The following is a 23238-nucleotide window of genomic DNA, read 5'->3' as shown; positions in this document are numbered from 1 at the left end:
AGGGGGCGGCCCGTGGAATCTGAACGAGATCACACACGAGGCGGCGCGAGGACTCATCGAGCGCGTCCCTCCGGTTTCCCCCGTTACTCCACATATAACAAAGCTATCTTTATACTAGTGCAGAGAACAATTATTCGCGTACAACGAAGTCACTAAGCACTTTTATCTAGGCAGACGAGCATTTGCCCTCCCGGATAAGATATTAACCCGCAGCCAGTCAGTCACGTTACGCTTGCTCCAAACGAACTCATACCCCAACCCCTATCGCATGAACACATGGACCCAGACTACGACGGACAACATGTGTGTGTACGGTGCAGTGACCGTGTAGACTTAAACCATATGCTGTGTGGTTGTGCATCGAGCGACGCCTACACCAAGAACAAGGAATATTGGGACAAAGTGCTAAAAAGTGCTTCCCTACACGATCAGCTTCGGGCTTTCCAGGAGGCCCGCGTGGCGGCGAAGAGTATCGGGCTCTCTGTGCAGACGTGGGAGCTGCCCTCTACACCTGGCGCCTAGCCGAGTGTCCTTCAGGACCCCTACTGTAGGAAATAAAGTTTTACCAAACCAAACATTGTCTAAAATTCACCAGAATAGGTACAAACATTAATTTTACTGCTGGCCACTCAGTGGGGCCTTGTATATTTTGGCTGGCAGCCTATATAACTTTTTCCACTACACCTTCAAAATTTTAATCACCCGCATTTGACCTAAATTGGTACTGTAACTGATTTCAGTATAACCAAATCGGTGGTAAATTCTAAATGTAGATGGGGCCCCCCGACAGTTTGGCTTCCTTAAGCATTGTACGAGCGTAGGAGCAGCGGCGCCTGATGAAAGAAGTAGAAACGTGTTGCTGAAAGCGATCGTTTGCGAATTGTGTGCAACATATGACCGCTCGCCTCTGGTGGCAACACCTTAATTATGGAGGCGCTCATGAAAGTCACGAAGCTGCCATGCAGCCCTGTCATGGAGTTGCCCTTTCATGCTAAAATATTGTTACGCGATGATGACGACGAAGTGCTTCCGTCTCTTGCCTCGCGGAAGGGACAAGGCGATGACGAAGAAGTGAGACTGGTTCCGTGTTGCTGCCTCTGCTATGCTAGTTGAGGCTGTTGTAAACATGCTGTGAATACATCGAGTTTCCACGTAACATCTTGGTGGAGGTGCGGCCGTTGATCCCGGCGTCAGCCTCCGCACGACGGAACTCCGCAGCGGTCGCCTGCTTTTTTGCCCAACGATGCCTCAAGATACCGTCCCCACACCACCCGAGGCCTTGCCATCGGTCATCCTCACCTACCTGCGTGATCCTGGCAGTTTTACTGGTACGGGCACTACGAATGTGGATGAATGGATACGCAAGTACGAACCTGTGAGCACCTATAATCGTTGGGACCCCACCGTCATGCTAGATAATGTTGTTTTTTAACTCGATGGCACGCGCTAGCCTGGTACGGGACTCATGAAGACCAGCTGACCGGTTTGGATACTTGCAAAGAGAAGCTCCGCGAACTCTTTGTAAAACCCCATTGGTCTAGAGCTTACCGCACAGCGAACCCTCGATACCCGTCTCCAGACAGCTACCGAATCATACGTGGCCTACATCCAACGTCCTCGCCCTTCGCCACAAAGTAGATCACAACATGTCCGAGTTGCCAAAGTTGGTCATGCCATGAAGGGCATCGCAGACGATGCATTCAATCTGCTTGTGTACAAAGACTGCAAGACAGTTGACGGCATCATAAAAGAATGCGCCGTTTTGAAGACGCCAAACGTAGTCGCATAGCCCACTCATTTGCCCGCTTTCCAAATAGTGCTCCGACACCTTCGTGCCAAGATTTGCCGCCCCAACACCAGTCAACGTCGATCGCAAATGTGACCCGTATCGTCTTCCGGGAGCTCGAGGCCATCGCTCCCGCTACCTTACCGCCACATTTGGCCGACGGCAATCACCCGGACGTTCCCCTATTTCAGGCTGTTGTCCGCCAGGAGCTCCCCCCCTTGGGACTGAACTCTGTTGCTGCCGTAAGCCCGCCCCTGTCGCCGATGTTCACGCAGTTTATCGTGGTCGACCTCCTTATGATCCCAACGTTCGCACAGTTTATCCTGGCCGGCTTGCGTATAACCCCGACGTACGTTCGCAACCTTTATTCTGGCCGACCTGCCTACGTTGCCCCGCATCGACGTAATCCAGACGGATGGCGCACATCCGATAATCGGCCTATTTGTTTTTCTTGATCCTGCGTCGACCATATCGCCCGTCATTGCCAAAATCGTTTGTTCCAGCCACAAAGGTCCCGACTTCTACCTTGCTCTTTCTACGATGACCGCTCTCGCCCCTTCTCACCTCATCACGACCCTTCAAGCACAGCCGCTGATACTGAGTCCTCACGCCTCAACCGATCACCCTCCCCCCACCGCCGTCAGTCCTGTTCGCCCCAACGCCGTCGCTTTTGATCTCCCAGTCCCTATGGCCGCTCCCCGGTGGAAAACTAGGCGCTGCAGCGTCTGCAGGTGATGCTGCAGTAGGGACCACGATGTCGAATCCTCGTCTAGTGCTTCGTGCCCCCCCCCCCCCTTCCGTAATTTGCACACCATGCTCGTGGATGGCATAGCCGTTCAAGCCCTCTTTGATACCAGTGCGAAAGTTTCTGTCATGAGCCCAGAACTCCGTTCTCGCTTACGAAAAGTGCTGACCCCTATCCTATACAGGTTGTGCGTGTTGCAGACGGAGCAACGTCGAAGGTGACTGGGTTTTGCTCTGACAGCGTAACGATTTCTCGCCGCCTTATTACTCTTCACAGTTCGGCAGCATGGTCCTCACGACATCATTCTTGGGATCGACTTTCTTTCTGACCATGCAGCCATCATAGACTGTGCTACAAGCATCGTTGAACTTGACCTCCCCTTTCCTTTTGACCCACCCTCTCCTGTTCTACTCCATTTTAGTAGTGTCGACTTTGTCCGCCTGCCACCTGAAGCCGCAACTTATGTTACGTTCTGCTCTGTACCCTCTATTCCCGATGGACACTATATCGTTACCCAGACCCTTGATGCTCCCCTAACCCGAAGCGTTACCCTTGCTCATACAGTCGTCACAATGACCGCGAACCAAACATGCCTCCCTCTTCTGAACTTTGCGTCCCGCAAGACATCTCGCTCGCCACTCTGTGTCCTGTAAATGAATGTGATCTCTGTTGTGACTACCGGTTTAACGCCCTCCTCTAACTGCTCTTTATCTGAAGTTTTCAGTCTCCAAGACTACGCCAAGAGGATCAATCCAGACCTTTCTCCTCCACAAGCGCATGGACTCTGTCGTCTGGTGCATCTTTCAGAGACATTTTTGATTTTGATCAACGCCCATTGTCTCGAACCGCCCTTGTGCAACATCGCATACCCACCGGCGCTGCTGCTCCCATTCACCGCCGTCCTTATCACGTATCCGGTGCTGAACGCCAAGTAACCTAAAAAGAGATTGATAAGATGCTTGCTCAAGAAATCATCGAACCTTCGAAGAGCCCGTGGGCGTTCCCAGTTGTTCTGGTTGAAAAGAAAGACGGCAGCTGGCGCTTTTGCATCGATTATAGCCATCTCAACAGTAGCACTACAAAACGCCTGTAACCTCTTTCCAGAATCGATGATGCCTTAGATTGCCTCCATGGAGCTAAATACTTTCCTTCCATCGATTTACGGGCTGGATATTGGCAGATCGCTGTTGACGAGCAGGACCGTGAAAAAACAGCCTTTGTCACACCAGACGGCTTATACAACTTTAAAGCCATGCCGTTTGGTGTCTGCAATGCACCGGCGACCTTTGAACAAATGATGGACTCCTTTCTTCGCGGACTAAAATGGGCAACCTGCTTGTGCTACATCGATGATGTCACCGTTTTCTCTCCGACCTATTCTTCGCACCTTAAATGCCCCAGCAGTATTCTCAATGTATTCCGTACAGCCGGCCTCCAGCTCATTCATTGAAACGTCAGTTTGGTCGCAGCTAACTCACCATTCTTGGAAACATGAATGACGCATCCGGAATACGACCTGATCCGGCTAAAATTCATGCCTGTCGGCCTCTGCTCTTACTTTCGCCGCTTTATCAAACATTTTGCCCGTATCGCTCGTCCTCTCACCGACCTAATTAAGAAAGACACTGCTTTCACGTAGGGCACTGACCAGCAAGGTGCGTTGTCAACGCTTATAAGCTTAGTGACGTCCTCCCTTCTCTTGGCTCATTTTAATCCCTCAGCTTCCACTGAAGTTCGAGCAGACGCCTGCGGATATGGGATCGGTGCAGTGCTGGCTCAGTGCCAACAAGACAATGACCGCGTCATCGCATATGCTAGCCGCCTTCTCTCCAACGCCGAACGCAATTATTCGATTACTGAGCGCGACTGTCTCGCCCTTGTATGGGCTGTCGCTAAATTCCGACCTTACTCTTCCGGCCGTGTTTTCTCAGTTGTAACTGACCATCACGCGCTTTGTTGGTTGTCATCTCTGAGAGATCCCTCCGGCCATCTTGGTCGCTGGGCTTTGCGCCTTCAGAGAACAACGTCGTCTTCAGGTCGGGGCGCCTTCATCAAGATGTCGATTGTTTGTCTCGCTATCCTGCAGAGCCTCTGATCTCAGTGACACAGAGGCAATTCTTTGTGTCTTCGCCCTCTTCAACCTCGCCGACATAGCAGGTGAGCAGCGTAACGACCTATATTAAGATAGGCCATTGAAGGCTTGACATTTTCTAAGAACAGTCTGCTCTACAACTTTTTGTTGTACAGGATGGTGTCCTCTACCGCCGTAACTTTTATAATGACGATTCTCCCCTCCTGTTGGTGATTCCCAAAAAGCTCCGCTGCTCTGTTATTGAAGAGCTCCACGACCTGCCCACAGCTGGCCATCTCGGTGTGTCTCGCACTTACGACAGGGTACGGCCCCGCTTTTTTGGCCGGGACTATACCGCAGCATCCGGCACTACATCGCAGCCTGCGACACATGTCAGCGTAGGAAAAAACATCGCAGCCACCAGCTGGCCTTCTCCAACCTATTGACATGCCTCTGGAACCATTTTATCGTGTTGGGCTTGACATTCTTGGCACCTTCCCGATATCACGGTCGGGTCACAAATGGATCGCAGTGGCAACCGATTATGCAGTCGCTATGCCATCACACGAGCTTTACCCACGAGCTGCGCTACGGATGTCGCTGACTTTCTTCTACCCAGCGTCATTCTCCATCACGGCGCTCCTCGTCAATTATTCACCGACCGCGTTCACAACTTTTTGTCTCGAAACGTTGAAGACATTCTGCGCTCATGTTCCACGAAGCATAAGCTCGCGACCGCGTACCATCCTCAAACTAACGGCCTTACCGAGCGCTTCAATTGCACACTTACGGACATGTTATCTATGTATGTATCACCTGATCACCACGACTGGGACCTCGCGCTGCCATATGTGACCTTTGCTTACAATTCTTCCAAGCGCAACACGACGGGTTCTTCGCCCTTTTTCCTGCTCTTTGGCAGGCACCCTGCTATACATTTGGACACGCTGGTTCCGCCTGCTGGCCGCTTCATAACTACCTACGCACTTGAGGCCATTGCGCAAGCCACTGAAGCGCGCCAAGTAGCCAGTAGTCGGCTCCTCGCTTCTCAGACTTCTCAGAAGGCTGCCTACTATAGCCGACATCGACACGTAACCCATGACCCTGGAACCTTGGTCCTTTTATGGTCTCCTCACGCCGCATTGGTCTGTCGGGGAAACTTTTGTTCCCCTATAGTGGCCCTTATCAGGTGGTGCGCCAAGTCACTGATGTGACGTATGAACGTGCCGCTCTTGTGCCCGCTTCCTCCTCCTCTCGCCCCACTACGGACATTGTTCATGTTTCGCGCTTGAAGCCTATGAACTCATGTCTTCTTTGTCAGTTTAGCGCAGGGACGACTCACCAGGGGGTCATGTTACGCGATGACGACGACGAAGTGTTTCCTTCTCTTGCCTCGCGGAAGAGACAAGGTGGTGACGAAAAGGTGGGACTGGTTTCGTGTTGCTGCTCCCTGCTATGCCAGTTGAGGCTGTTGTGTAAATACAGCAAGTTTCCACATAATATTCCCTCGATTACGATTATCCAATCCCGGACTTCTTGACAGCTTCTGGCTTTCGCAGTGACAGTAAGCAACGTCACGGCCACATGATTTGAATGTCAGAGGCTGCTTGCAGACTTCCACCGTCGTTAGCTGTAGCAGATGATGTAAGCAATCGGTCATCACGAATCAATTTTGCAGTGATGTCGCGAGCATACTTACCTCCAGCATGCGTGTAATACTGAAGACAGGCAATCAAGGCACAAAGCCATATATATGCTTTTCGCGATAACCGCACAACATATCTGAATAAAAAGTTTTTATCAGTACTCAGCTCAGCCTGGTTTACTTGCCAATGATGCTCGTGAAGTTCTCCTATGTGCCGCAGTAGCCCTGCTGGGCTTGGAAGGAGACAAAATCTTTCGGGAAAACATTAAAAAAGTTAGCATGGTTTCAACTAAGGTTAAAACGAGTTAGAAGTGCGAAACATAGTTTAAATTCTCTCCAGCTGTTGGTCGGTGTTCGTTTTTTTTTTGCTTTAAGTTTCGATTTGGTTGCACTGTAGGATATACACACATTAGGCAACTTGTTCACGTTTACGGCGTCTTGTCTCCCGTTCCAACTCTGCCCGCCGGACACGGCGCGCTTTCTCGGCCGAGACAGTAGAAGGACCCGACTCACTCGCTACCCTGGCATTGTCTGACGTGGCGTAGCAGTTGCACGATTCGCTTATGTAGGCAAGCATGGAGCGCAGCAAGATGCCAGTCACGTCCGGGCTGAATAACTGTCGGTACCACGCCGGCGAGACAATCCCGTTGTCTGGTAAATTCGATAATGCAACTTGAATCGAAGCGTGACGGAGACAACTTTTGTGAGCGTCCGTCGACACACCTATAAAAGAAGCCGGATGCGGAACCCTCCCCACCTCCTTTTGTGCAGCCCTCTTTGGCCTGCGATACACCCCTCAGTAGGCGCTTGACTACGGGTGTCAAACCAGGCAGATGCCGCCTGTTTTGGCAAGGTTAAAATTCAAGGTCAAGTTAAGAACATGCCCACTGCCCGCTTATAATTCGGGAAATAGTGCACTAAATCTAAAATTCAGAAATGACTGCAGAACCTGCATCGGGACAATGCATTGTTGTTGTTGCGACTGTAGGAAGAAGGAAAAGAAAATGAACGGGCCTGCTACTGGCTCTGTAGCTGATTCACTTGCGCTGTCTCGTGCAGAGGACAAAATAAAAAAAAAGGAAGAGAAAGGAAGGGGGAGAGAGAAAGACGCACATCGCAACAGCCGTTGTCCGCCACCGCTTCGGTGGCGGATGCAATGACGGCTTACAACAGGTACAACAACCGGTGGCAAGCTAGCCCCCGCAGCAAACGGCAAGGACCTACCAGTTCGAGCTCCTTTTGTATTTTTACTCTATCTTTTCAATGTTTCATCTATTTCCTTATTAATTCCAGACCGAAGCTCTTTTGAGCCTTTTCTTGCTTTTCGCGGCGCGCCGTTGGCATAGCCATTGTCCTGAGAGCGAACGTGATATACCATGTGTACAAGCAACGCTTGTGCTTTCGCATTTCTGCGGTGCAGGCAGTATTCTCCAAATTTTAATGCGCATCTTTTTGGCGCCCGTTCCTGCAATCCTTACTAACCAGTGGCGTATAGCGGAATCGTCGGCGTCTCCGTAGTCCCTCGTAGCCACCTCCACATTAAAAAAATAGTTTTGTTCTTTCTTCTTTATTTTCCTTTCTCTCCGCACGACGTAACAGAGGCGTCTTAGCTACTGAGCTGGTAGCAGGCCCGTGCATTTTCTTTTCCTTCTTCTTACAGCCGCAACAACAGAACGGTATTATAGCATAGAGCGTCAAGGAAAGGTGTGCATAAATTTGTCGGCAATATAAAGAGAGACTACTTGGCATATCGGAGAAAGAATGGTACCATGAAATAAATCGTCAGGGAAAGGTGTGCATGTGAGAAAATGGTTGCTGCGGTTTAATTAGGTAAATATTTAGAGCAAATACAATTATAATTGGTTTAAGAAAAGAAAGGCTTATTATCTGCCACACCTGCTCTGTGGACACCTTAACCATGCCACAAAGCTGGGGAGGAAGATGGGAGCGAAAGCTGTAAGAGTGAAGGGGCGTCATAGGGGACGGCAGATGAGGTAAGCGCAGGATTGGGAAACGCAAAGTAAAATCATCAGACTAAATTATGAATGCCCCGCCGGGGTGGTACAGTGGTAAGACGCCCAACTACTGTCCGGAATACCCGGGCTCGAACCCGACCTCGGTGGCTGCGTTTCGATGGAGGCGAAACGAAGAGGCGTCCGTATACTGTGCGATGTCAGCGCACGTTAAAGATCCCCAGGTGGTCGAAATTACTCCGTAGCCCTCCACTACGGCTCCTCTTTCTCTCTTTCCACCTTCCTCCCTTCCCTTACGGCGCGGTTCAGGTGTCCACAGGTACAAGTGTGACAGATAAGCGCCTTTCCCTTCCTGTGAACCAATTATTATTAAATTATGAACAAGTAAACGTGTCGATGTTGAATATGCCGTAAATGTATTTAAACAGTGTCATACGACGTTTTCTGTCGACTGCTGTGGAATGAAACTGAAAATTCTTTTTTTGTCTGAAAAGGCAAAATGTCGATTATTTGCGCTAGAAGAAGGTTTTATCAGTACCTTTGATTGCCTTACTGCGATATTCCTTGCAAGCTCATTGCGCCTGGAGTGCTGACCCGTTCGCTTTGATAATTATAAGGATCGTAAAGAAACGTTGGAGCTGATAAGTGCCTAAACGCTTCTGGTATCCGCAGTGCTTAAACCGGTGCCAGTAACGTAGCTGCGGGCTACGTTTATCGCGCCGAAACAGAAGAAGCGTCTGTGCATGTAGCCCTCACTTGACTTGAAATCACGCGCAATCGTTCATAGAGCACATGTGAGGGTGACGCGGCCGTTTTCGGTGTTTCATTTTAGAACTGAAAACCCACCTTCTCATATCCTACAGAGAAAAAAGAGTTGGGACATAATCGCAGTTTTGCAAGAACAAAAGGCGCTCGTTGAAACTCAGTGTCCACAGAGTGCCATATTGCACGTCGTACACTAACACCTTGCCCTGCACCAACTACTGACATATCCAGGGGCAAAACTCGCCCATACAATTAAAATAGTTTTATGGTCTATCTCCTTTAAACGGAAACTTCAACCCTTACCTATATTTCGTGTAACGTCTGTATGCCGAAAAGAGAGGATGACCGCAGAAAACGAGCGGCGTTTTTATCTGCTTGCTAAGCAACTTGCGAGCAAGGCAGAATAAGAAGTGTAGGCATTTGAAAATTCTCTTTCGCCCACACATAAATTTAGGATGTAAGGAAGACATGTATCTTCTTAATAAAACGTGAAGAAAACAAGGTAACAACATTCAAAATTGATGCGTAACAGGAATACTCAAACAGCTTGTTTATGGTTTTCTTCATCGGGAAAGTGGACACAATATATTTGGCTGAGAAAACAAAGGATTGTTTGCAATTGCATCAAATATTGCTTACAAATTTGAACACAGCTGAAAAATTTATGGATTCATGTAGTGGTTGGACGAAAACCAATACCTTCTGGCATCGAGCTCAAATCAACGCTCATCGCCAATACGGGAAAATCTGTCCGTTCCGAGAAGGATAACGAACAGATGCTGCAGAGCTATCATCGACCGTGACGTTACAGCTGAAGGGACGATTGAGCGAATCTTTAGAAAAAACAATCGCTGAGGTGTGCAACGTCTATACGTGAATACACCTTTCTTGTGCAGATTAGCTGCCGATGCAGGCTCTGTTCCGTGCGAACACGAACAAAACGTTATGGCTATGTTTGTTCAAAAATTAAGCGTGACTAGAATGGCTGTTTGCAAACAAAATGTTTATTGTCGAGTAAGGCGTAGAAATCACACTTGTCACCATGACTTGGTAGAAGGTGCTTCATTCGCGTTAGGTGCAGCAACTGTCCTTCGGCTACAAAGGTCTCCAGATGATTTCATTTATCATATCTTGGATAAAAGGTGGCAAGTGTGTTTCATGTATGCGTGCATTAATTACGTCAAGCAGGCACATGTTCTTCAGTGTTGGTTTCAGTAAGTGCAACACGTGCAGATCTGTCAGCGTCCCCATCGAGCCCTCTGGATTCGCTGGCGGGGAAAAGCCGCCGAAGATGAAGACCTTTTCACCGACAATGAAGCAACCATGCTCGCACCGGGCCGACGGGTCTGAACTATATGGTTTCACTTCGGTCCAGCGCGATGTTTTGGGGTTGTACTTGTGCATGTCTTCAAAGAAAGTTCGCCGTGGTGGGTGGCACCCTCCAAAAATATACAGCTCCCCGTCGTATACGAAAGCTGCCTGCCCTAGCCGAACCTCGGGGGTCACGCCTTCTACTTGCGGGCGCACCCAGGTAGCCGTTGTTTCTAAGTAGTATACAGATTTGTCGCAACCTATATCATAGTCCGGAGCAGAGATTACTTTGTAGCCACTCCAAAAGTACACTCGGGTACCGATGACAGATGCGGTGCTGAAGCATACTCCAACCGGGGCCTCTCCGCTGGTGGCGAGACGATGCCAACGCATGGTGTCCAGGTCAAGAAAATGTACCTTTTGCGAAGGGCCCAAGACACCAAATGTATACATGCGGTGACCCACTACACATGCATAGCTGCTGCTAATAGACGTCCGCGCATGACCGGACACCTTCGGACGACTCCAAGACATGGTGGTGGTGTCGAAGCAGTAGAGGGTGTTCTGTGATGGCGCGCTTTGTGGGCCTTCCCACACGTACGCGCACTGTTCGTATGCTACAGCTACAAAGTCGTGGCGGAGAACGTCGTTTGGGTTACTGCGCAGGGACAAGGTCGTCGGCGTGGTAGTCCACTGGTACGTGGCAGTGTCGAATATGGACACGTGGATGTCGTTCCTTGAGTGTCGAGTCTGTGGGTTGTAGTTCCTGTAGAACGAGTAGGCCTTGCCATTGATGAAGACCGCATTTCGATTAACACGCTTTGGGACGCCGCTCAGCCGCGTTGTCCACATCTCGCATACGCTGCCAGTATCCTCAGGAATTAGGCGGTATTGGTAGAGCGATGACAGCGATGGTCGTGAAGAGCCTTTCTGGAGCAGTGAATGGTTGACGGTCTTTGAAACAGCTTGCCCAATGCTTGGAAGGGGGTCACGTGCAATCACGGTCGAGGAAATGGATGTTGACCGTGGGGGCGAGGGGTGGCACTGCGGCTCCTGTACGGTCGGCTGGGAGGGCACAGGGGGTGAGAGTAAAAGGCTTCCTTGATTACGGAAAGGCACTGAAGACGAAGTTGCTCTAGTTACACGATAGTTAGTACGGCGATAGTAATCGCTATTTTGTCGGTTTCCGTGCGACAGCGCTTTCATAAATGGGAAGCGCACTTTTCCGATCCGCCTGTACTCCAAATGAGGTGTGCATTGTGCGAATGGCGAACATATAAAAGCTAATCAAATGACGTCACTAGCGCCATTTTGTATGACAGAGTACAACTTTAGTAGCGCAATCTGGGAAAGATAAAGTCAGACGATTAGATATGCCCGCACCTTTTCGCCGTGCTTCATGAAAAGCAAAATGCTGCCATGTGACGAAGGTGCATATTGCCCACAACGGGCTCTGGAAGTTAAGCTGTGGAAACTTCTTGGCACTAGAGTGGGCTTTGCTAATGTAACTGTAGTAGTTGAAAAATTTCCGGAACTGTTCCACTCCCATCAAAAAATAAATATGCAAACAAAAAAAGGTCGCCATGCAGCCCACTTATATCTTACCAAAATCCTGCTGGGCGCTCTGGATTTCGTTTGAGGTTACGTTTTTTATTTCTGTTCTTGTTAGTTAGAGAACGAACTTTCAATTTATTTTCCTAGCTTTAGGGAGCAGATTTGACCAACTTATTTTCTGGATTCTCTCGTTTTTCCAAACAACAGGGCATGATTAGCCAAGCACCTGCATGAGTCACATGATTGCGGAGCTTCTAACTTGCAAATGCGGAGTAACCAGTGGCCGCATGTGATAAGCTGAGTTTTTTAATTCAGCAAACCTGCTGAATAACAAATATTCTACAGCGACTGTGACACCCACATTTCGCTGAGCTCATGTGCCTTCGTAATGATTCCGATGTGATTCAACTACACGGAGTAAATGCACTACCTTATCCACCTTGTAGATAACAAGTAAGGAGTTACATGCTTGTGCATTTCATTAATCCATTTACAGCAATTTTGTATTTATGGTAATGAAGATTGTTGCATTAAGCTAGGAATGAAATGTAAACATTTTGATGGTTTAACTCGTTGAATCACGGAATATATGCAGCACCAGGGCGTTTTGACAGGATTGTATTTGCAGAGTCTCCATTATTAAACGTTATATTGCTGTGTTAATTAGGCGGCTATGCTTCCAGTTTACACGTTTGCTGCAGCACTAAGCGTTCCGACAGCACTATAGAATCTGCAATAGAGAAATGCGAAAGCCTGGATGTTGCTCCTGCACGCGATACATCACGCAACCCTTCTCGACCAAAACCAACATTCCGTTGGACGCATCAAAGTTCACTGGCGTTCTATAATTGGATTGGAGGAGAGGAAATCGGCAGTCGGCAGAGGAAATCAATCAATCGATACTTGAGGTGTCCACAGGAACAAGTGTAACAGATTTACTGATTGATTTATAGGAAGGGAAAGGCGCGGTAACTGTCTCGCTTGTTTTATGTGGACACCTCAACCGCGCCGTAAGGGAAGGGATGAAGGTGGGAGTGAAAGTGGAAAGAGAGAAATAGGAGCCGTAGTGGAGGGCTACGGAGTAATTTCGACCACCCGGGGATCTTTAACGTGCGCTGAGATCGCATAGCACACGGATACCTCTTCGTTTCGCCTCCATTGAAACGCAGCCGCCAAGGTCGGGTTCGAACCCGGGTACTCCGGCACAGCAGTCCAGCGTCTTACCACTGCACCACCCCGGCGGGACTCATGTCCCTCGAAAAAGTCAGCTGGCTTCATAGAGAGAGAGAGTGAAAGAGAGAGAAAGAACTTTATTTGGTTTGGTTTGGTGTTGTGTTGTTTAACGCCCCAAAGCGACTCATGCTATGAGAGACGCCGTAGTGGAGGACTCCGGAAATTTCTACCACCTGGGGTTCTTTAACGTGCACCGACATCTCAAAGCAGACGGTCGATTGCTTTGCGCCTTTGTAGAGAGGCCGCCGCCACGGCCGGTATTTGATTCCGCACCCTTGGCAACAGTAGTCGAGCGCCGTAACCACTGCGCCATCCCGCTGTCAGAAGCACTGTTACTGGGTCTTAGTGGAAGAGCCAAGTGGCCTTTAGCTGGTAGCTTGCGGCGACTTCAGCGCTGTTTACGGTACCCAGTTGTATATCGGGGTTCGCGTTGTGCAGCACTTCCTCCCAGGATTCAAGTAGGAAGCTGCTATGAGAGTCTTGGGATGCGGGTCCTCTGAGCAATCTCATACGATATGATTGAGGCCGGCTTTTTCCCATAAGGTCATCCGGCACCCACTGCAGGATGAGCTTATGCTATCCGGAAACATGTGTGCATGAACTACATGGTTGGGGAAGGAGTTAATTTGTAATTTCCTCCAGACAATTTCTTTTTGTCTTGTTGGTGGTTTATATGTTGGTGGGGTACTCCAATAGAGAGTTTGAAGTGTCGTGTAAGGTCGCTGTATGTAACAATCCTTCCATTTTGAGTTACTCGCCCCATTAGGTCTCTTCGAATGCCATAACAATATATTCTACTTTCGAGGCTCTGCAATCTGCGGCGAGGAAGAAAGAAAAACACCATCTGAATGTAAGCTTCAAAATTACCGTTTTTCTGTATAACAATGCGGCAAGGCCTTGAAGTGAAATGAAGAAAGTGAAAGAAAGTACGATGCCATATTGTCGTGTACAATATTTTTTTATCCATTCACTTCCACCGTGGAGACAACAATCGAGAGGACGGATTTTCATTTGGTGCAAAATTGAAAGCGACATGCGGACCGTATACATGCCATAGTTGCCACACGCCACAGGAAATAAACAGTGCTCTGTGTGCAAAACAAAATTCTGCCTGTACTATGCACAACACAGTGTTTCAAGTGTGGCCAGCAACGAATATTGTACAGTTTGCCTTCCCAGTCCGGTCAGCGCTGGACAGGCGCACCGATCAATTTTCCACGCTGCGCATTGTTGTCATGCTACATAGCCAACCTAGACTTTAAATTTAAGCACAATCCGCCCATTATGAATGCATTTATATCCACAGGTGAATCACGACACTTAAGCCCATATCTTGGAAATGAATGTAATAAAAAGAATTAGAAATTGCAATTTGCGCGCCAGGGCCTTGTTGAGCTAAAATGCACAAGGAAAATATACAATGATTCTGCACATCGAAGAACTGAGATAACTGCGAGATCAAAAACCAAATTGGCACAATTCGTGCGCTTGTGAGGAGAAGAATGTTATGGGGCCTATAACCTTTTTTTCTTTTCTCTGTATTTAATGTAATGATGTGCTACTAATATATATTCTCCTGCTTGCGCCCTCATTTCTATGGCATCGGAATTAGATGGAAATGAAGTTTATCCCAGAAAAAAAGAGAAAAGGCTTGAACCTAGATTGAGTTCAGGGTTGGGCACTACTATCTTTAATGCTTAACAAAAAGTCAATGTGCATTGACGGAGAGGATTTTTTTCGATGGTTCTTTTGAGTGTGTAAAATGAGCCGAGACATTCTGTTTAATTATCAATGGGATTGTGCGAATAGGAAAATTTAAATTTTAAGTGAATAACAAGTGAATAACATAATTCTTCGAAATAATTTCAAGTGAAGCAAATATCTTTTATTTTAGGAAGTGATTTGCATCTGTAAAAAAATGCTTTTACATTTCAGTACAATATATTTAAAGAGACGAGTTTCAGAATTTGCCTATGAAAAAAGTAAACGGAATAAACTAATGATTTATTTCCTTTCCTGTAAATCAATTAGAATTTTTAGAATTTATTAGAATGAAGATAATACAGAATGTTTGTCTTCGAGGCAGGACAAAAGGAGGGAGCATGTCCTCCTGACAGAGCCCCGACCTAAGAGGGAAACAAAGATCCAGCGACAGTGGCGGCGACAGTAGTTTAACAAACAAGAACAACAACAGTGTGCATAGCTTTACATTTTGACTACATGCACATAAGGAAACGTATGTGCAAGGCGATTCACAAGTGTAATTTAGAGGGATTTCTTGCAAGAGGCAAAATAATGAATTGTGGAAAACAGTAAAAAAGCAATGCTTTATTGTAAAAGAAAACAAAAATAATACCGCGTAGTGAAACTCAAAGATACAGGGATATGAAGGTCGAATATCCATGCCTGAATTTACGAGCTGTTTTACTTTTCTGCGCTATATCGATTAGTTCAGAGTATGCGTTACAAATCAGCATAATTTGATAATTCATTGTTTCCTTTCCGTAATTTGTACGGGGACGTTTTACTAGAACTGAGGTGTGTTGCAGAAAGTGAGTAGTATCTCTCCTAAGGTAATATTGATAAAAATTGTAGTTTTCTGCTATTTTTGTTATGACTAAGGACGTAGCTTATGAGTGTAGGACTTTGTAACAAGGGGTATAGTAAACTGTTTCATTAGGTCTCTTACACTGATACAGGTTCCGGAGGGTGCAAGTAGCCGAACCTCTACGTCGGAGTGCTAACACTTGTTTCATTGAAAAGGACCTTCCAATATGTTAATTGAGCGGCAAGCCAGAGTAGTAAACATTGTTGTCTTGAGCCTCGCTCACGAGTTTAGTCATATCCTGTTGATTTAAACATCAAGCTAATGGCAGATTTTTCAAACGCCAAAATGTGAACGAAAATTCATACTGATGACTTGCGCGATGTCCATTGGCGCATCAACTGTCTATCTAGTCGGGTGCCGAAACACTGCAGCAATTTGGAACCTTTGACGCTATGGCATTATTAAAATTTCCAGCCAACATCTCTAAGGGCCATACAGAGTCAGAAATTAGAAATATGGGGCAGCAGTAGAATAAAAAAAAATTCAATGGAGGTAAAAATAACTTAGACTAAATATAACAGGTGACCCAGGTAGATGAAAGTATAGAATATTCCAAATTATCCGAACGGAAATGAAGAGGCTCATCTTTTAGCGAAACACTTTGAAAACATTTGGTACGGATCTCGAATAGTACCCACAATATTTTTTTTTTCTATGAATATTTTAGAACGGAGACTGTTCAAGTCATGACTGTACAGCAGAGTTTGCATGCTCGAGACAAGGCTTCGCCGCCATAACATGATGCAATTACATGATGTCGTTCAAGTGCTGACACACATTGGCGGAGATTAGATGATGTGTAAGGGCTCAATCAGGATCGGTATACTTAGAGGTCAAATATTTATAGTAGTCTTCCCCGTATTATGCATCGAGGTATTATGCTAGCTAATTTTCCGCCGCCATCAAGAGGACCACACATTTTTTTATGCGTGTTAGCTATCGATGTTTTGAGTTAATGTAATGAATTTGTTTTGCCACCTAACAGATGGGATCAGTGCTGCATCAGTTACCAACTGTAGCCTTACTTGCTTAATCAATTGCGCCGTTGGGCAGAGAATCCGCAGATATGGATTCACATGATTCCTGTTTACTGGCTAATTTCGAAAACCCAATGTCTTACCAGGGTGCAGAACAATGCCACATATTTTGTCCTCATTTATAGTATGAATTCATTATGCGAATTTGCATTACATTGTTATATGTGAATTTGATAGGTTACCCTGCGTGTTTTATGAAAGGAAAATGTCGATAATTTATTTTTTTATAGTGAAAGTCAGATCATACCGTATGAAACAGCACTGAAAAAGTGTTGAGGGTGAGCCTCGGTTCTGAATCCGAGCCAATGCTTCTACAAAGGGACTTGTCTTAGCTTAGGCCCCCGTAGAAATTCATTCCCGTAGAAACTTGACACCATCTTCACGTGCAGCTGCATTGTCGGGCCATAATTTTACGTGTGTTTTACCCCGCAGAACAGACAGCTGGACATGGTAGCTCACGGACGTTCGGTCTTTATTTCCTTTTTGCACACTGCGCATTACTTTATAGTTGACTCAGCATCTTTCTCTTCACCTTCCCGGTCTCCGTCCTGGGCAAGCGATCTACGAAGTGGACTCCTCCGTACAGGTGCTTGTGTGCAGCACAGGATTCTGTGAAATAGACCAAGAACACAATGTATAGTAAATAAACGCCTGTAACAGCCACAATTGCGTACCAGCACTGAACCACAAATTGGCACCCTAATAAAAACATGAGAGGGCCAAAACTGCTGCGCTCACGGGCGTAAAAAACTTCTTAGCAGCACGCACTTCGCAGGGAGCGACATAAACTCAATAAACTAACCTGATAATGAAGTAAAGTTATGATTGAATTCCGCTAAGTTTTCTACACGAAATAAAATTGGCACCCTGTAAGGCAAAGTTACAAATGCCCTCAGTCATAACCCCCTTGGTTAGCAACCAAATCCAGTTCGTATGTGCTAAGGCTTCCGCTGTAATTATTTTTGGAAATAATTTCGAATGATGTGATGTTTTGCAAAAAAGATCACCTAAACGCTTGTCGTTTTTTTTTTTTGCAGTGGCGATTACAGCGAGTAGTCGTACCATCTTGGGTTTCCGAACCGTGTGTCAAAAATGTTAAGATGGTTCCGCTCATATTATAGGTAAAATAAAGGCAATCGCAAAAGCGTGGTGAGGAAGACTAGATGTAATGCAGTTTGATCAAGTGATTATAAAAAATGCCGTGCCTGTGTAATGGCCGCATCACTAAACTTCTCACAGAATTGACAGAAATGCATAATTATCATCAGGCGATTCGAAAACATACAGGTTCTTTACCAGACATTTTAGCTTTTAGGGCGTTAGCTCATAGTTACATCTGTCAAGGCACTGTATTCCGCAGTAAACAGTCATCTGAGCCACAGGCTTAAAATGACGTGCCAGCATAACTATCGGAATGCAACAATATATATATATATATATATATATATATATATATATATATATATATATATATATATATATATATATATATATATATATATATATATATATATATATATATATATATAGTCGCTCAAACCACGACTGAGAGCACCACAATCGCGGCGCACAAATGCACTAGTCACGTGGTATTATTTGTATTTCGCGGGCTTTCTTCTGAGCCCGGAAAAACTTTCTTTATCGCAATTTATGAAATGGGGGTTTCTCAAGGTGCTCTACAACTTTCCAATTCACATTTTTGGTCTAAAGTCGATATTTAATAAATTAGAGAAATTAACATAATTAGCTAGTTAAGTAATTGCAAAACAAAAAATTGCCTGTAGTGCGCAAGAAGGCTGGCAGTTGTATGCAATTGGTTTCACTGACCTACCTCAAATATATTATTTTGTAACCCTTGGTTCAAGTTAGCTGGGACACCCGGTATATATATATATATATATATATATATATATATATATATATATATATATATATATATATATATATATATATATATATATATATATATATATATATATATATATATATATATATATATATAATATGTGACTAAATTAGTACCACACCATATGACTAAGGTGGTACCATACAACATGACAACATGGAACCATACCATAGGGCTACATGGCAAGTGCATATTAACAACGAACGCGTAGCGCCGGGGCTCCAGTGCCGCAAACCGGTGTACTTTCGTTTCGCTATATATAGCCCAGTCTGGCGGGCATCAAGGTTGGACTGTTTAGTATCTCATTAAATTGTATAGAATTTTTGGGCCACCAGTTTGGCACACTAGGTTCGAGGTGATATCAAAGGAATACCGCCTTTGGTTTTCAAAGCGCTCTTATGGTAATGCATGAAAACACGTGCTGCCCTTACGGGAGTTGTACATAATGATAAATTGTCCCTAATATTTAGTAGTAGATTCCAGTCACTAAACAATTCTAATGCTACCTTACTAGTATCTTTGTCACGCGAAGTGCCAAAAATGTGCTTTTATGGTAAAGGGCGAAAAGTATTATCTAAAAAAGTATTGTGAATATAATGTTAATGTACTAAGAACATACTTTCAATGCCATGATGCATTGCGTTTGATAACATTGTCGCGATCATTGTAATATTTATTTCTTGCGGCATGCCTCCAACAGCATGCGGCATTATGAATTTGGTTTAGGTAATGCAAATTTGTTATGACACTTATGAGTTTTTATTACGTAATGCCACGAAGATTTGTTTTCTGCTTGTATGTGCACGCTCAAAGCCACAGGGGGTGACTTTGCCAATTGTAACGTATGATGCGTCGAGATATATCTCGAATAATTATAGCCACTCGCGGCGGCTTTCACATTGTTCCTGATTATTCTAGTTGTATTTGGTGGCTTTATCACAGAGGTTTTTCGCCGACTTCAAATCCAATGCTCTCAGGAGCAGCGGACATTCTTATATCGATAGCGCCAACTGCTGACGCCACACGTCTGCCCAATAAATAATTCATTTCCGATTCACGGCATTGTCACTCGACCGTGTGAGAACAGTTAGTGACGCATTTCTGCCTCAAGTTCGCTTTGTCCGCTAGCAATCCAATGGGCATTTTACCGGTATAAAAGCATTATGTCCTTATTATTGTCATGTAGTGGTGAGAAACCCAGAAGCCACAAATGAAGACACTAGATTGCGCTTGAATGAACTCGTTATTGGGCTGACATGCGTCCGCAAAAGAACTAAGGAAACCAGCGGCGGCGGCGATAAACATAAACGTGCTCGTATGTTGTCGAACTGAGAATAGTCACACTCGTCAGAGCTCAAATTAGAGGCGGCGAAGGAAGATCGAGATAAAACCGCAAACGGTGACTAGCATAGCCTGAAAAATTGTCGAAGCACACGTGCATGGCTAGAATCTTCCGAGATAGATCTCGCAGCATCTTCTGCGACAAAGGAAATGATAAAACCGCATCTCGCAACAGTGAGCATGAACAAAGAAATACAGGAATCGATCGACGCGCTAGGTTCCCAGTGATAATCCAGCATGCGGCGGTTGTCGAAAAAGAACAACTAAATACGAATAGTTCGCCAGAACATTCTCGCATGCTAGTTGCAGGAAGAGCAGACTAATAGTTGGTTCACAGGAAGGGAAAGGCGCAGTATCTGTCGCACTTGTTTCTGTGGACACTTAAACCGCGCCGTTAGGGAAGGGAGGAAGGTGGGAGTGAAAGTGGAAAGAGAGAAAGAGGAGTCGTAGTGGAGGGCTACAGAGTAATCGCGACCACCTTGGGACCTTTAACGTGCGTTGACATCGTACAGCACATGAATGCCTCTTCGTTTCGCCTGCATCGAAACGCAGCCGCCGAGGTCGGGTTCGAGCCCGGGTACTCGGGCACAGTAGTCGGGCGTCTTGTCACTGCACCACCCCAGCGGGGCGGAAGAGCAGACGCTGTGTCCTGTTTTCAGCGTTTCTGTTGTCGCGGACTTCCTGTGCTAAGCCTCCAGGAAACGAGGATTCTTCTCTCTGGCACGGACGCTAGCGGTCGCATTCTACATGCGTTCCGCGTTCTTCGAGCATTTTCGCCTGTTTTTCGCCACCGACTACACCCGAACTTGTGCCAGACCCTTCCCTACCTTTCCGGCGTGGACTGTGCAAATTTCAACGATTTTAGGCGAGATTTGTTGTCTCTACGATCAATTTCCTGCGGCCAAACCTGACCGAGGGAGGTAGGCCTAATGGCTGCGCACGCTTAGGGCGTGCCCGCTCCCAGCTGTGGCGGCTGCGGCCGCCTCACTTCGACTCGCCTCCACGCCCTCAAGCTCAGAGATGCCGTATTCCGTCACCGGCACGGACATTTCGCCTGCGGATCTAGCCGACGGCACATGGACCGCGCTTGAAATGCAACGCCGATATCGCCGACCGACACCAGCGGATACGCCGCCGGCCAACGCTCCAGCGTCTGATGCCACTACAGCTCACTCAAGCCAGCGTCTCCGCAGCCGCCCACCGCCACCTGCGAAAAAACGACCACTCCCTCGCCTGCCGACGGATGACTACAAAATCGTCCTTCGCCCTCAAGGTACAGTCGACCTGAACGCCGTTGGCCCCGCCAAACTGGCCATATCTATGACGCTGCTCAGATCGACGGCCGCGTGGCCATCACCGCCGACCAAGTTAGAATCCACCCGAGCAACAACACCGTCACGGTCAGTACTCCGGACAAGGATCGCGCTCTCCTCTACGCCAAGGTCCAAACAATCACCCTAGACAATGTCGCCATCCCGGTCGCCACGTACGCCCCAGCCCCCGACAACTCGGTGAAGGGAATAATCTACAGAGCCCACAGCCACGAGACCGACGCAGAGATTCAGGCTGAGCTCAAAGCCAGAAACCCGGACCTCACAGTGGTAGCCGCGCGCCGCATGGGCCGCACACGCCACTTCGTGATCACAATCGCCGGTGCCAAGTTACCCCGATACATGCGATACCTTGGCTTTACTTTCGAAGTTTTTCCGTACAAAAGCCGCCCGGAGGCGTGCTTTAATTGCCGAAAGCTGGGCCACAGAGCGGATGTATGCCCCCATCCAAGAAAGCCAACCTGCCGCCGCTGCGGCACTGCGCACGATCCTCCCCCGGACGGCCAACCACCGACATGCCAGGCGTCGTGTATTGTCTGTAAGGGAGGCCACCCTACAGGCAGCAGAAGCTGTAAATACCGCTTCATACAATCCACTCCAGCCAAGTCCTCTTCACCAACCACCGACATTGACAGCGACGCGGACGAGACAAACCCTGGACGCCAGTCTGGGCCCCGCGACCGTACCCAGAGTCGCCACCAGCCTCCTCGAGATCAATCCTTCCCCCCACTCGGCAGTGACAGCCGTTCCAGCCGGAGCCGTTCCGTCTCCGCCTCACGAAGCCCTCGGGCCAGACCCCAGACTGAACAGGCCAAGACAGTGAAGCAGGTCGCCTGGAAACCCCTCACAGAACTCACCGCCACGTCACCCGACTCGCAGGTAAGGGAGCTGGCAGACATGGTAAAGAAACTACAACTTCAACTAGCTCAAGCGAATGCGAAAATTCAAACATTAGAATCTGCGCAAATGAACGCTAGGTTGCAACCGCAGCAGGTGGCTCGCGCTCCTACCTCTGACGCAGTCAGTGATCCAAGCATGGATACCAACGAACCTAAGCGCCCAAAACGTAAAGCGTCTCCCCCCTCTTCATTAGCAGACATCGACGCCAATTTTGAGGCCTCCGCTGCGCGTATGTCCAAATTTGAGGACACCCTACTGCAACTCACTCCCATGATCGACCGGCTCGCAGAGAGCTACGCTACAATGGCAGCAAATATTCAAGCCCTTACGGCCCGCCTCGATGCCATCACCAGCCCACTACAGCCCACCACCCCTCCGAAATCTGCAACCCCTCCAAATCCCGCTACCTATCCACCATCCGTTATTGTCGCCACGTCGGAAAGTGCAGCCTCGAGCACCCGTGCAGGAGGTATTTTAAAATCACCTATGGCGCTCTCGCAGCGCCCCGAACCATACGCCAAACGCGATGGCTAATTCCCCCATCATAGTCTGGCAATGGAACTGCAGGGGCTTCAAGGCAAAGCGGCGGGCCTTGGAGCACTCCCTGCAGGCTCAGCCGCGTACCCCTCACATAATAGCACTCCAAGAAACATACACAGACACTAAACTTGTCAGTTACGCCGCATACAATCAGCAAAAAACCCATAGCCAAAGACCCAACACCGCGATACTGGTCCATAGAAATCTAACCGCTAATCAACTGGATTTAAACTACGCTGAAGTCCCGCACACCTTCATACAAGTCCTCCCGAATACCCGATCACAAGCCCCTATTCATATCCTAAATGTCTACAGCCCCCCCAGCGACAAGACCACACGAGTAGCCACCCTTATCCGCAAGGCCTGCATGGTTGCAAGCACAGGAATGCTCCTCATACTTGGTGACTTTAACGCGCCGCACGAGCAGTGGGGCTATCCCCACAGAACATGCGGCCGTAAAGGAGCTAAAGTATGGGAAACCGCCCAGACTAT

General features: G+C 47.4%; 2 protein-coding genes across 2 annotated transcripts in view; both read right to left on the bottom strand.

Annotated features, from left to right (window-relative positions):
* Nucleotides 1–1639: 1639 nt before the first annotated feature.
* Nucleotides 1640–11148, bottom strand: LOC146181262 (kelch domain-containing protein 3-like). The gene is made up of 6 exons (XM_084575744.1): nucleotides 10165–11148; nucleotides 9067–9077; nucleotides 7005–7087; nucleotides 6761–6898; nucleotides 3405–3467; nucleotides 1640–1722 (listed from the first exon to the last, which is right to left on the bottom strand). Exons 1-6 carry the CDS (start codon nucleotides 11146–11148, stop codon nucleotides 1640–1642), a joined length of 1362 nt encoding a protein of 453 aa, XP_084431870.1.
* A 6042-nt stretch (nucleotides 11149–17190) lies between these two features.
* Nucleotides 17191–23238, bottom strand: part of LOC146181261 (luciferin 4-monooxygenase-like) — a 33683-nt gene continuing 27635 nt past the window's right edge. The window contains exon 9 of the mRNA XM_084576318.1: nucleotides 17191–17337. Coding sequence (XP_084432444.1) covers nucleotides 17231–17337 — 107 coding nt within the window. The 3' untranslated portion in view covers nucleotides 17191–17230. The remainder of the gene's footprint in view (nucleotides 17338–23238) is intronic.

Source organism: Amblyomma maculatum, chromosome 8 (assembly GCF_055883805.1).
Source record: "Amblyomma maculatum isolate TAMU_Amacu chromosome 8, ASM5588380v1, whole genome shotgun sequence".
Taxonomy (NCBI): Eukaryota; Metazoa; Arthropoda; class Arachnida; order Ixodida; family Ixodidae; genus Amblyomma; species Amblyomma maculatum.
The sequence above is the reverse complement of the archived record's forward strand: the minus strand, read 5'-3'. Positions and strand labels throughout refer to the sequence as shown.

Coding starts and splice junctions, on each gene's coding strand:
- LOC146181262 (XM_084575744.1), bottom strand. CDS start 11,148: ATGTGGACAACGCGGCTGAGCGGCGTCCCAAAGCGTGTTAATCGAAAT. Junction 6,899..7,004: donor AGAGGGCTGCACAAAAGGAG/GTGGGGAGGGTT, acceptor CGAATTTACCAG/ACAACGGGATTGTCTCGCCG. Junction 1,723..3,404: donor GAATGGGAGCAGCAGCGCCG/GTGGGTATGCGA, acceptor ACTGTCTTGCAG/TCTTTGTACACAAGCAGATT.